The sequence below is a fragment of the Amphibalanus amphitrite genome, unplaced genomic scaffold, assembly GCF_019059575.1.
Source record: "Amphibalanus amphitrite isolate SeventyFive unplaced genomic scaffold, NRLGWU_Aamphi_draft 000011F_arrow, whole genome shotgun sequence".
NCBI classification, from domain to species: Eukaryota; Metazoa; Arthropoda; class Thecostraca; order Balanomorpha; family Balanidae; genus Amphibalanus; species Amphibalanus amphitrite.
In genome coordinates this window covers 124244-137516 of record NW_024881507.1, presented here as the reverse complement: position 1 = coordinate 137516, position 13273 = coordinate 124244, and the positions used below count along the sequence as shown (strand labels likewise).

Here is a 13273-nt window from a genome sequence, read left to right as displayed (position 1 = left end):
GGCTGAGATTTCGGCGACGTTGACCGCAGGCACCGGCCGGCTCGTCGCTCAAGGATTAGGGATGTTCGCGTCATCGCGGATTTTCCAGAGACGAACTATGAATAGCTTCCCTCGTTTCGCAATGACGGAATCCTCTGTGGGTCGCCACCTGCTTTGGTAAACGCATCTCCTGCTATGAGCATTGTGCACTGCTCACGATAATGTTTGTGTTGTGTACCTTGCTACTTAATTTGACTCGTGAAGTGATAGCTTGCCACTGTTATGCTCATGGTGGAATATTTCTAACTGATGCTGGAAGCTGCACTCCTTCATCCTTTCGGAACTTGTTTGCAAGCTCTTTGAGTAATTTAATCCCTTCGTCCTTCATAGATTGTCAAGATTTGAACGGGACATAATTTTTGACCGATGAAAGTGGTAGCTCAAGGTGCTAGAGTTGCGCCGCGTTTGCGATGCAGATAGTGTCGCCCAGTCTGACAGGCAATGACCGCGACGGTCAGGAAAACCGCGCAGTGATCTCACTGGGAAAGCATGACAAATTAGCGTGCAGCGCGGTATCTCCGACGTCCAAGCAGGTCCCGCGTCCCAGGCCGGCCTCATTCGCATCACGTGCCGAGTCTTCTGAGGCACCGATCGAGTTTTGAGCCGGCCAACTGTGACGAATTCCGTCCTCGCCATGGGTGCGTTATTGAATATGGGCCGGCGAGCGGGTTCAATTTGCCTTCCTCTCATATATCTGCTGGATATTCATCACGTGCCGGGCTGGCGGTGACACTGCTGGCGGCGAAGAGTCTTCAGCGCTGTTGACTCAGCTGGCAATCATATCTCCTGTCGCTGAGGCTCGCCTGGAAAGTGATCCCCGATCGGCGCTGTGACCTCCTATTGGCCCACGGGCCGCTGACCCGGCGGACGGTCAGCGCCGCTGATAAATGGCTCTTCTGGGAGGTGTGCGAGCATCGACGGCCAGAGGCCGGCCGGTTCGGCGATGTCAGCGGTAGATGAAGGCGGTGGGCATCGCCGAATTCGGCGTCGTGTGGGCGGCCGAGTGGAAAGGGTTTTCTGACTGGTGTTCAATCGTGATCAAGCGTCCTCGTGAGCACTGAGCAGCTTCCTCACGTAGAAAATGATCCACCTACCTGCTCTGACGTAGCGACCTGAGATCGGGATTTGGTCTCCATCAGCTGAGAATTACTCATAACGGTCTTTCCCCGTGACTGCTCTGCTAACTGGGATCGCACCCAGCCCGTGACGTCGGAGGCGCCATTCGGCAGACAGCGGCACTCGGCGGGATTTGCGGCGTTGCATGCGGGCGGCTCTAGCGTGCCTGGCTGACCTTCAGACGTTTTTCCCTATCCCACAGATCCATTTTGGGCGGATGACCAAGCCAACTGGCATGCCAACATCGCTGGATACGCGCCCGACAATTTTAATGATGACCAGAAATCAACTGACAGTTGTGGAACAATCAAACAATTGTTTCGGCCGGCGCGGCTGGCAGTTGTTTTGCGGTGACGTCGCAATTGAATAATGCCGTCGGATCGAAAAGTGAATTGGCCGTCGACCTTGGGCTCGTGTCAATCGGTGTTGGTGCGACGCTGGCGCCGCTGGGGCGGCAAAATGGGATCCCTGGTGGCGGATCTACCATCGATCTGCGGCGGACCCGTGACCGCCGTCAGGACGCGTCAAAGCGCCGCGCTGGTGGAAGGGTTCGGGGTGTTCGCGAAAATATGTCATGATTCTAATCGCTTTGTAGGAAAAATTGCTTGAACGCACGTGCACGTATTTATGCCCAATTGACAGAGGACATTTTCAAGTTTTCTTTCATATGCATTTTAATTTATAATATTAAAAATCTTGCCTTGCACAGAGCGAAAAACAAATATCGCCAAAAAGCACTTGGATTCGATGCCCGCAGTTTCCGTGCTGCAACAGTTCGGTGCATGCTTTGATGCCTCCGCTGCACCCCTTGCAAGGCGATTTTTTTACTGCACATGCAACTTACTACCAAAGTGATCGTTAAAAATCGAATGAATCCTTGAAAGTCCGAGAAAAAGAATTATTCATAGTCATTTAAACTACAAAGAGATCACCCATTTGGTCAACGAGATGCCTTCCCTGACCATCTGCGAGCTCGCGCAAGATGCGGGGTGCGGTCCAACATGTCTCATTATATTATTGATAATGACATGGGGATTATACTCTACAAGGTCAGGAATAAATAGGTGCTATTTAGGGTAGAAAAGGGCTAAGAATTTACTTTGCTTCGAGGATAAAAAACCCAAATCAATTCTGAGCACCGCTCACCGGCCACGCCCGGTCAACCAGTGAAGCACACATCCACCTTCATGGAGGCGCCAACGGCCAGAACAAACGGTTTGGGTAGATATGCCACCCTCAAAGGCTAGGTAAGAACACCAGCTCCACAGTCCGAAGGTTATTGCTTAATTTGCGATAGACGCTCATGGTGCCGCGAGGCCTTCTTCTTAAGACTTCAAATTGAAACACCAACATTGCCGCTGAAAACTGCTGCGTGGGAGTGCTCTAGAAGTTTAAGCGAGAAATGTGGGGCAACTCGGGGCAAGACAATGGTCAAAACGCTGCAGACATGTGCACAGGTAGGATGGGTTCAAGTCCACACTTCGAAAATTGCACTCCGGTGCCTAAACGAAATGCTAGGGCCCGTTTCTTGAGCAGGAGGACCCTTACCCCCTGGTCGACCCGCTCACTTGGTGTCAACCCCATCGGCCGTTACGTGTGGGATATCTGAAGTCCAAGGACTACAGGAAGACAGCCAAGAATCTGTCTCGGCTGATGATAGTGATTGCAAAGGCCGTCCGTGTTATCTTTTCTAACACGTGCGTGCAAATGAACCCTTATGTGTAATCTCTAGGTGACACGTGCATCCGCCGAAAAGGGGTTCATATTGAAAACAGCGTGTGGGTGCGCCCGGTTTGACATGAGGCACTGATACATGTATAACAAAACTTGAAGATCCGGGCAACACATTTCAGCAAGACATTTGATCCTTGCTTATTTGAGCTGGCGATAATGGCGTAACGAAATCATGACATATTTTTGCGAACACCCTGTATATCCGCGGTGAACCCCGATATGACGTCTTGTTCCCCGTGCTGGAGCTCAGCGCAGCGCGGGGGTGAACAAAACGTCCGTCAAATTTCTGCCATCGGGGCATGATTGATCACCCTGGCGCCGGGGTGAAGCCCGCGTGTGTTTTCTTTCTTCATCCAGGCGTCTCATTTATAGCGCGGTGTATTTTAGCCTGCTGTTAGTAGTGAGCTGCTTGCGGCGCGCCTGGCGTCTTTCCCACAGCGATGCTGTGATGAAGCGCCCGTTATTTTCTCGCTGAAATTACATAATTTTGTCGAGACATTTCAGTAGAAATATACACACGTATGCGCTTTTTATTTCATAATTACTCATCGTAAAGCACGCCGATTATTCTGCCTCCAAAGCTTCTTACGTACCTTTGTTACGCTCCTGACGAGCTATTTCTCCAATGGATGATGTGATATTCCTCTTCACTGACGATGGATTCCCAGTAACCAATGACGGGACTAGTCCCCACTGATTTCTGTTTCAGCGACAATGCGCTACTACCTAACTCGATGACTTGCCTTCTGCGTAACAGGTGATGATTATCACTACTTAGAATTCTCGGTATGATGCTGTGACGAAGAGCCTGCATCGGTACACACACCCATGCGCCGTTGCCTCTGGAGGCTCACCGTTGGGCCTCACGCTGATCACCTTCCGCGATGCGTCCGCTGGTGCCGCCGTTCCGGTCCTCTGATGACGTGTCAGGCCCGTGGTGACGTCAGCGCGGCTGCGACTGCACCGTAACCGCTCCGCGGTGGCTTCGAGTGCACGCCGCTGGTCTTGCTCAGCTGCCTGTGATGATTTTTGCTGGCTAAGCTGTGCTGTGGCCAATGGGAATGTGTTTGCGGCCAACCAAAGCCGGATGTCCATCTGAACGGTGCCCATGATTGTCGCAAACGCCGACCGTGCGCCTCGGGGTACCGCGAACGTCTCAGGAGCGTCACGATCGCCTGCAGTCTTCATTAGGCGCTGATGGAGGCGGGCCGAGCGGCGCGCCGTCGAGGCCGCTGCTGTGCTCAGCTATTACACACGAGCAGCGCGCGCTTCATTAGGGTAATGCTGATTTATCATCTCTAGGTGGTTGAGTCGCTGCACGACGCGCCGAAGCTCCTGTCGCTGGTCGCGCTGGCCGCTTGCTACTGCGTTGTGCGTGGTTCTTGCCGGTTTTGCGGAGTTCAGAGGTGGCCCGCCGGTTTCTGACCCGGTGTCGGGTGGCGTAAGCGGTGGATCGGACTGTACTCGAAACCTCGGTCAAGTCGGATTGGCGCTGCACGAATCCGTGCACTGCAGACTGGCCGAAAATCGGCCTCGTCAGAGGAAAACGGTCCGAGGCGGATTGTTCCGAGGTGACTGCGGCCGGCGGGAGGGGTTTGTGTGGCTAGGAAGGCCGTCTGAGCCGAGTTTGGCTACGGGGTGCGCGGAGAGACTGGGCCGGGCCCGGGCACCGGTCTTCCCTGACCGGCGACCACCTCCGACCTTGTTCTGTGGTCTGCGGTCACTCTCAGCACAGAACTGACCGTGGATGAGTTGTGACTTCTGACGTCACATGTTCACGCTAAGTGAGGCTGCAAATACGTACGGACACTCGCCATATTTAGCCGCATTTTTGCATGAGTCAATACGGATCATGCATGTGACACAGTCGTTTATCATTTCTGGTTATTGACTTCCCCATACCAGCACCGTTGGTTAAGCCAACCCGAGCTGCTTTAACCTTTTCTGCGTGATGGCGTCGAGACAAGATCAAGCGATACGGAACGCTATTGCCTGTGATCCCATCAGTTTTATGGAGCCGATTGCCGTCGGCTGGACACTAAGCCCGCTCAGGAGGACGGGTCCCGACCGAGGCCGGTCGAGACGCCAGATTTGTGGATCGTGCTCGTCTGTCCGCTGGCGGATCTGTTGTTTCTGGTTCTGTGTTACCGGTTCTGTGAGCTGTAGCTCAGAGTCTCGATCGGAGAGGAGTGCCGATCCGCTCACGGGCAGCTGCGGTGGAAGTTTTCTGCCGAACTGGCCGGCCGCGGCCTCCCCGAGTCGCTCGGGCTCCTGATGAGATTACGACCCCGGCTGTGACGCCGATGGATGACTGTTTTCGGCCCGGGCCGGCCGGCTGACCGGGCGCGCGCGGCAGACCACCCCTGCCGCCGCCGACCGGCAGCCACCCCGCGACTTTATGTCGCTGTTTGTGGGAGACCACCGGCGCACCGCGTCTGCCAACCCCTGTCGGCAGTGGCATCGTCACATCGCGACTTCACATCGACTTTGATCTCTGTTTCTAGTTTTGTTTAGCATTATTAGATCAGACCTTGTTGCTCACGGTTTGGATGTTGTTTTTGAACCAACTCAATGAGATAAAGTCAGATCAGCCGGAATATCAGAGAATCTAATAAGAAACGACTCTCATTTCAGCTTGTTGACTATCTAAACCTCCAATACTGTGCCTTGCTTGCACATACTGTTATTACTGTTGCCGTAACTCGTTTCAGGTTTCCTCCCCGTCCGCCCATTACGTTCACCGTCTAACCCTCTCGTTCTGTCCGTTCCAGAAATTCGAGCTGCTGGAGACTGTGGGCGAGGACTTTTGCGGCATGGACGTGAACACGCCGATCGGCGGCAACATGCCGGTGCAGTCGGTGGCCGTGCTGACCACGGACACGCTTCTCACCTCTGTGGCCGCCACCACCACCGGCGACTTCACCGTCGTCTTCGCCGGCACCGACACCGGACACGTCAAAAAGGTACCGTCCCGGGGCCGGAGAGCGGGGTGGGGAGGCGGGGGAAGCGAGGGGAGGGTGGGGAGGGAGGGGTGGTAGTTAGTGGAAGGGATGAACGAGGGGAGCGAAGAGGACATGCCATGCTTGTCTCAACGTGTTTGAAGAGCTGGTGGACCAATGCAACAGTGAACCTTTGTCAACTGAAAGGGCAATAAAGACAGTTTAACTTTTCATCGAGAAGAAATGCGCATGCAATGCGCAGAAATCAATCTGCAAAACAATCCCCGCTGCTTGGTGTATGCTCTCAGTGGTCAGGTGGACTAAATGTCAGACCTCTCATATTCGGTCACAGCGCTCCTGCCTACGATGCTTGGCTCACTTGCAGCGTCTCGGGCCGTTTGCTGCCACCCACGTGTCTCACACGCGACTCAGGAGAGTCGTCAACACCTCTCGTCTCCACCTGTCAGCCTGTTGTCTGATCGGTGGGGCGGAAACTCTCGTCCCTGCGGCACCGTTAGCGCTCTATTTCTGTCCGCGAGGCTGTGCGGCATTTCCCCTGTACCGGCACGCGGCGGACGGCTGTCGGCCGATGCCTTCTGAGAAGGCCGTCTCCGAACGCCTCTGGTCGCAGGCCGGCCATCAGCCCGCCGGCGCAGTAAAGTGGCCGTGCTGGCATAGCGATCATTCTTGCACTCAGGTGCTGACTGCTGTCGGGGGTGGGCGGTGGCGGCGCGGATTGGGCGCAGCGCGGCCGTTATGACAGCCCCGTGACGGCCGTTATGGCAGCCCGTGACGGACGGTAACGACCTCTGTGTGCAGACCGGTTACTGGCCGGTCACCGGGCGGTCGACCGCCGGGATTGGCTGACCCGATAGTGGCTGCGGGGTGCGCCTGGGATTGGGGTGCCTAGGAACGCGGTGACTGACGTCCCATCTGCAAGCGTCGCCATGGGGCGGGACGAGGCGTTGTTTGACGGGCCAAACCGAGAGGCTGAGATGAGGCCCGCTACTCGCCGCTCCTTCGCCGCGCCCTGCTCGTATCGGCTGTAGAGCACGCTCGTATCGGCTGTAGAGCACGCCCATCATGGACCGTAGAGCACGCCGCGCCTCATCGGCCGGCGTGCTGTCCGACGCTGGGCTCCAACGAACCGGTCGTGACCGCTTTACGGCGCCTGATCATCGGCCGAACAGGCAGAGTGAAACGTATCCGGAATCATTTCAATTAAAAATTTACCGCCGCATATTTTGTCGATGTTATCAGCTGATAGCATCTTCCTTTTCTTCGAACGTAGTGATAAAGTATTTATGATTTGTTTTGTGCTTCGTGAGGTGAATTTTCTGTCGAGATTCTGAGCGGCGCGGTTAGGATTTCGCTCACGTTCGCCGGTCCCAGTACGGTTCGTCTCTCGGCGGGCCCGGTCGAACCGTTAGCATTCCACCTGCGGCTAATGAGCGATTCCTCGCCGCTTGTTTTACAGCGTTCCCGCTGTTCGGCGAGACCGCCCTAGGCGGGGAAGGGGAGCCGGTGCAGGGAGCCGGCGGGGACAGACAGGGAGCCTATGGTTGGCGCAGAGGGGAGCCGCCGGGGGAAGGGGGCAGAAAGGAGACGCCGGAGGGAGAGGCCCGATATTACCAACGCTCCGCCGGCGGCTGAATCGGCTCACCGGAGCACGCACCCCTTCGGCTCTGTAATCCGATCGGTCCCGGTGGGTGCGCTGCGTGTGCGCGCCGCGGCGCGGTGCGGTGCCGGTGATCGCAGCTGCGGTGTCCGACGAGGTGATGCCGCCCCGGGGAGCGCCGCCGGCGGCCGGCCAGCTGCGGCGCCCCTCCTCTGTCGCCCCGATGCCTTCATTATGCTCCCGGGATGCTCTCTGAGAGAAGGGAGGGAGCGGCGGACGCGGACCGTCCCCCCAAACCGCGGCAGAACCATCCCGGATTAGCCGAGCAAACTTGTCGTATTATTAGGCGAGTTTCCGAAGAGATTTTCTCATACGAGCGCACATATGGTGGCGAGCGTGTGTGCTGAGCGGCCGGGATTTCGGGTCGTTCACTGTTTCATGGGTCACGGGAATAGGTTGCCCGCCTTGCCGCTTTGCACCGGCGGGCTGTAAACTGGGTTTTACTGCAGCGCGGCAGATGAGACTGCATTCGCTCGACGTTTAAAAACTTCAACTGAGCGCTGAAGACGCAAACATGATTAATTACAGACTGAGCAGTGAAACTTCGACGGACGCCTCGCAAGCGGACGTGCTTCGGTATTTAATTACGGACATGTTGTCCCGACAGTTTGCAGTAGTTTTACCCGACAGCCAGACCTGCTTAGTGGGCTCCTACGCCGTCACATATGGAAAAAAAAACGTGACCGTCAACCTCCTCAATTCTTCAGCAGCGTTGTGACGTCATGTAGACACCGGGGCCGTCCTACCTTAGAGACTGAGCTTAGAGCTACATGGAGCAATCAACAACATTGACACATTGTTATTGAGCTTCTTTGAGCCGATCCAAGTCGGGGTTTTGTAGGCTATTATCCTTCTTTCCGACAGCTGCATGAAATCGTTATGAAGCAATATGTCAAAAGCCGACAACATATTGAAGAAGTTATTTCAGGATTGATTGGCGAACATCGTTTCGCCTGATGTTTAGAATTCACTGTATGACCCGCGGCCTTCGTAATATCTCTCTTGGAAAATGCCTTCTAACCACCGCCTTTCAAAGCGTGATGACACGGTGAGTTTCGCCGATATTTTCACCCGTGTTGCGGCTGGCTGCGGGGCCGGCGCCGGCGGCGGGTCACGAAGCAGCCGGCGGCCTCTGGGAGGCCGTCAGCGGGCGTGGGCTGAATCTGGAGCAGCGGCACCTCGCCCCGGAGGAGATGGCTCGGTGCGAGCACTAGTCTGGGACGGGTGTGAGTGTGGACGGCCTTGCCGACAGCGGTGGCGGCGACCGGGAGCTGGCTTGGTGAAGAACGTGACTCTGTTGGGAGAGTGCAGGCCGGCCGCGGCCGCCGGCAGTGCGCCCGTGTGGGAACTGGGGGTCAGGAACTGGGTCGGCCCTCGGCGCAGCGCCGTGGGAGAAGTGGGCGGTGCGCCGCGACGCTAGGAAATTTGTGAAGTGCTGAAAGTCGTAACCTCCGACCCGCTCCGTTCTGACGATCTGTCATCCATTTTTGATTGGCCGGAATGTGATGGACACGCCTGGTGTGCTGACGTTTCCATGGAAACGGCGACGCCCCGCAGGCGGTGGTCTTTTTGGCTCGGGAAAAATCGGGGAATTTTGCAAATAACTTCTGCAATGTGCCTCGAAAGGAGCGCATCGCCGACTTGAACGAAATCGTCTCAACTTAGACTAACTTGCGTCAGTTCAGAAGTTGCCACCTCAAAAATGACCGGGCCCGACGAACCAGTTCCCCTGCAACTGGTCTCGTCCGGCAAACTCTGTCAGACTCATGGTCTCTATGGCAACGCCCACGTCCTGACCGCCCCTGACGGCTTCTATGGCAGCCCGTCGACAGCGCTGCACCGTGCCACCCCATTCGTCGGGTCGTCGAGCCCGCCGAACGGCCGCCGCCGCGCTGGTCCTGGCGGCGCGCGGTACGCCCGTCGCCGTCACCCCCGCCGCCCGGCCCGGCCCTAATATGGCAGCCGGCGACGGGGTGCGGCCGCCGCCACCCGCTCGCCGCCGGCCGAGTGGCGGCGCCGTAATGCCACTCGCGTGTCGACTGTGTCGCTGACAATGGCCCCACTGCCCGCGGGAGGACCGCAATCTGATGACTCGGACTCCGCACTGCCGCCGCCGCTGGTTCCACGGACCTGGGCCACGACGAGGCCCGGTTTGTAGACCAAACAGAACCGAAGAATAGGAGGTATTTCTAATTTTGTAAATTCACTCAGTTCAGTCATGTTTCGAGGTCCTCAGCGGCCACCGGGGTAGGCGAATAATGAGCGACTATGACTGATGAGGTCAGGTCGACGTAGGGAGGCTGGTTTCGCTGCTCAGGAACCCTGGTGCCGATGGGATCGGCAGTATGTCGGTGGGTGGTCCTGACGAGCAGCTCCCTCTGGTGCTATCTGGCGCTCCGCCAGCGTGGCCCTTTCGCCCCAGGGCTGCATTGAATCGGCGGGCCGCTCGCCCGCTGCCGAGACCTGTTGCTTGTTGTCAACATGCCAGGCGGTCGGCCGATTGAATTCACAGCGATGAGCTGAACGATTCCCGCTCTAGTTTCGCGCAGCCGCCGCCCGCATCCTCGCCGGTATTTCGTCAGCGGTCTGACGCGATGTTGTAAGCGCTCTTGTCGTGCGCCGGCCATGAGAGCCCGGCTCGAAAATGGGCTATGAAACCTCGGCGCGGAGCGTGCCCATGTCGGACCGGCGAGGCACGCGAGGACGGTGGTGGCGCCACCTCTACCGGCGATCAGCTGACGCGCCCCTGGGGTGACTGACGTCAGCGGCCCCATGAGAAGCAGGGGATGGAAGCTGGGACTAACTACCGGAGTACCTACGGGCAATTAATTGAGACGCAGAACGGCTGACTGGAACGAGACAGGACGTCGGCCCGCCATGCCCCCGGGCGTCGTGCGGAGCTGTCGCCGTTTGCGCTAACAGCGCCGTGACGCCGTCCCGCTGTACCGACACGGTGGAGTAATTTACGGCACTGGTGCAGAAGGATAATGCGACTGTTTTGGTCGCTGCTCGCTCGGCCGAAACCGCAGGAATCTCAGGTGGCCGCGATCTAATCCGAGTCAGGTGGAATGGGAGCTGGAGGACCACTCGAGCTCTGATGAAAAAAGTTGCGCTGTGCTCGGCTCGGGCTCTCCAGGAATCGATACTGGCCCCGGCGCGGCCAACGGGCTGGTCGACTTCAGCGCCGCTGCCGGCTGCTGTACCTGCAGTGTTGCAGTTTAAGCCTCTCGAGCCACGGCGTCGGTTGGGTGCCGGGGCCTCAATCAGAACGACTCACCACCACTTAGAGAGGATACCCACCCTCAGCCAGTGTCACGACTCGCTCCGACCTCCGCCCTCACCCGGCGGGGTCAAATCACCTCGCGGGGCCCACTTCCGCACTGCATGGCCACGACGATGAGTGCAACGGTGCACCAACAGCACGGGGCCCCATGGGGCGTGCACCCGGGCGCCCCGCCTACAGGGCCGGCAGCGGCGCGCCGGAGCCGCCCACTGACCACGCCGACCGCGCTGCGGCCTAATTGGTCCCGGGTGGCTCGTTATATTTAATACGGCGCCGGCCGAGCGGCAGCCCGTCCGCCGATGGACGCGGAAGGCAGCCTGCCGGCGAGGTCGCACGGACGATACTAGACGGCCAGGGGCCCATGGGCGGACAGATACCTTGCGGACCTTGGAGATGAAGTGAACTGAAACAGACCGTGTGTGGACACGCACAATCCACGCCAAGGCTCCCAGACGCGCTGTATCGAAGACAGTCTCAGGCTTGGAAGCATGCTAACGTTATCCAACATACGGTCGACCTGAGTGCCGGATCAGTCTGTCTCCCGACCTCGGTCGGCTCCGCTCGCGCTGCCAGCCGAGGGATTTGGACACAGAACGTGTTCCGCGGGTGGGCGGTGGTGAGGCGGCTGAAAATCCGCCGGGATTTCGGATCAGAGCTGGCCGGGCGGCGCGTCAGATTGGGAGCCAAGTCTGGCGGCCGGTCCTCAATCGGGTCGCCGCCGAGCATACATCGGCAGCGGAAGTCAGCTCTCGCGGGAAACCAGCTCTCAAGCAGTGGGAATCCAGCTCTCAGCTCGACATCCGATGTCAGTTTAGACGGACTGAGCACCACAATAGCCCGACTAGAAGCTCTACCGGACGTTGACCCGCTCGGAAGAGACCATTCAACCTGAAAATCGGCTAAGAAGTTTGTACAGCCTACAGGTCACCTGTCTGTGATGCGCTGGGTCCAGTTTTAGCGAGGGGTGTGAATATTATTTAGCAACATTGCTTCTGAATTGGCTGTCATAACCTGGTTGTAAATACAATATCCAATATCTATGTTACGAGGAATCCGTTAATTGATGTGAAGGCTCATTTGATTTCGTCGCTAGAATTATAGTTCCGTCGAACGCTGTGGATGTCATTAGCCACGCTTGGTAACACTGCGTCCTAAATATGGTAACGGCTTCCATCGGCTGAGCCCTGTCGGGTTATTCGCGGTGGAAGCGTCGGACGGGAGTCTCCCGGGAGCTGATACTCGCCGGTGGACATTGATGGACGCTAATGGACGCTGGCGGATGTCAGACCCCTCCCTCGAACGTGTTCGGCAAAAAATGTCGCCGACTGCCTGCTAGAGGTAGCTGGGGGACGGAGCTGCAGGGCGCGCCTCAGGTCAGCCGCTGCATGGCTGTGGCGCAAATTTACTACATGCTCGTTCTCCGAGCGTCTTAAAAACACATTTATCATCATCAGAGTAGTGCACGGGCAACTTAGGGGGACGTGACAAGCCCTAGAAGCCTTGGAAGCTCTGAAAGTTTGTAAGTCTTTGGGTGGGGCATCAGCTCACGGATGCATGACATCAGTCGAGAGACTCGTTGCAAATTCTCATCGTCTTCCGGCTGAACATGAGAGCAGATGCCGTCAGCAGTTAGCTCATCCTGTTGGACTGCGCTACTTACTGGTACTGCCAAGCCCCCTGGTCGGGTCCGGGCTGGTGACTCGTGGCGACATCACAGGTCGGTACCGGGGTGTGCCGGGGGCGCTTGGGCTGCCGGTGACGGTCGGAACGGCTGCCGTCGGCGCCGCGGGGCACACATCACACGGTGACCTCTACGTCCTTCCGCACTCGCTAAAGGCTGCTGCGCCGCAACCGCCAGGGAAGCGTGCAACCACGCGATCCGCAGCTGCTCCGTTTCATCGGCGTCATGGAGGCTCAGCGGAGGATGGGACATTTTTGTCGATATTGTGTAGGTACAGAAGGCGACGCTGTTTCCCGTTCGTCAGTGTCAGCTTACGATATTGGGCGTACAAAAATCGAGTAAAATGCTATGAATGGGCCAAACAGGGTAGCTATGAATGCAAGGGTGTGGCGTTGCCCTGTTGTCGCGGCCGCGATTTTCCTGTCAATAGGCGGAGTGGCGCTGTAAATTCCTTTTATTGGCCACGCTCTACCACGCCTGTCTGGCTTCATTCTATTTTGGGTACATTTCTACCGAATCAGCGTCGTTTCTGATACATCAGAGTTTGCTTTTAGAAGATAAAATTGCTTATAAGATCAAACAGGAATCCAGGTTTCGGAGAAATCGAACAGCAAACCACAATTGCCTCTAAGATTCAAAGGATTGCTATTTCGGCACTTCACAAAGCCACCGATGATACAGAGACTGATCAAACGGCCCGTGACGTCACTCCCTCCCCCCATTCGCATCCCTCTGTGGTGGGACAGGCGGTGAGAGTTTGTCTCTGCGGCCGGAGAGACCCGGGACACGACCGGCCGGACGCG

General features: G+C 57.2%; 1 protein-coding gene across 2 annotated transcripts in view; it reads left to right on the top strand.

Annotated features, from left to right (window-relative positions):
* The window catches only part of LOC122381427 (plexin-A2-like), a 133222-nt gene that overhangs the window by 41195 nt on the left and 78754 nt on the right, over positions 1 to 13273 (top strand). For both annotated transcript variants that reach the window (XM_043365576.1, XM_043365568.1), the window contains exon 3: positions 5661 to 5852. In XM_043365576.1, coding sequence (XP_043221511.1) covers positions 5661 to 5852 — 192 coding nt within the window. The remainder of the gene's footprint in view (positions 1 to 5660; positions 5853 to 13273) is intronic.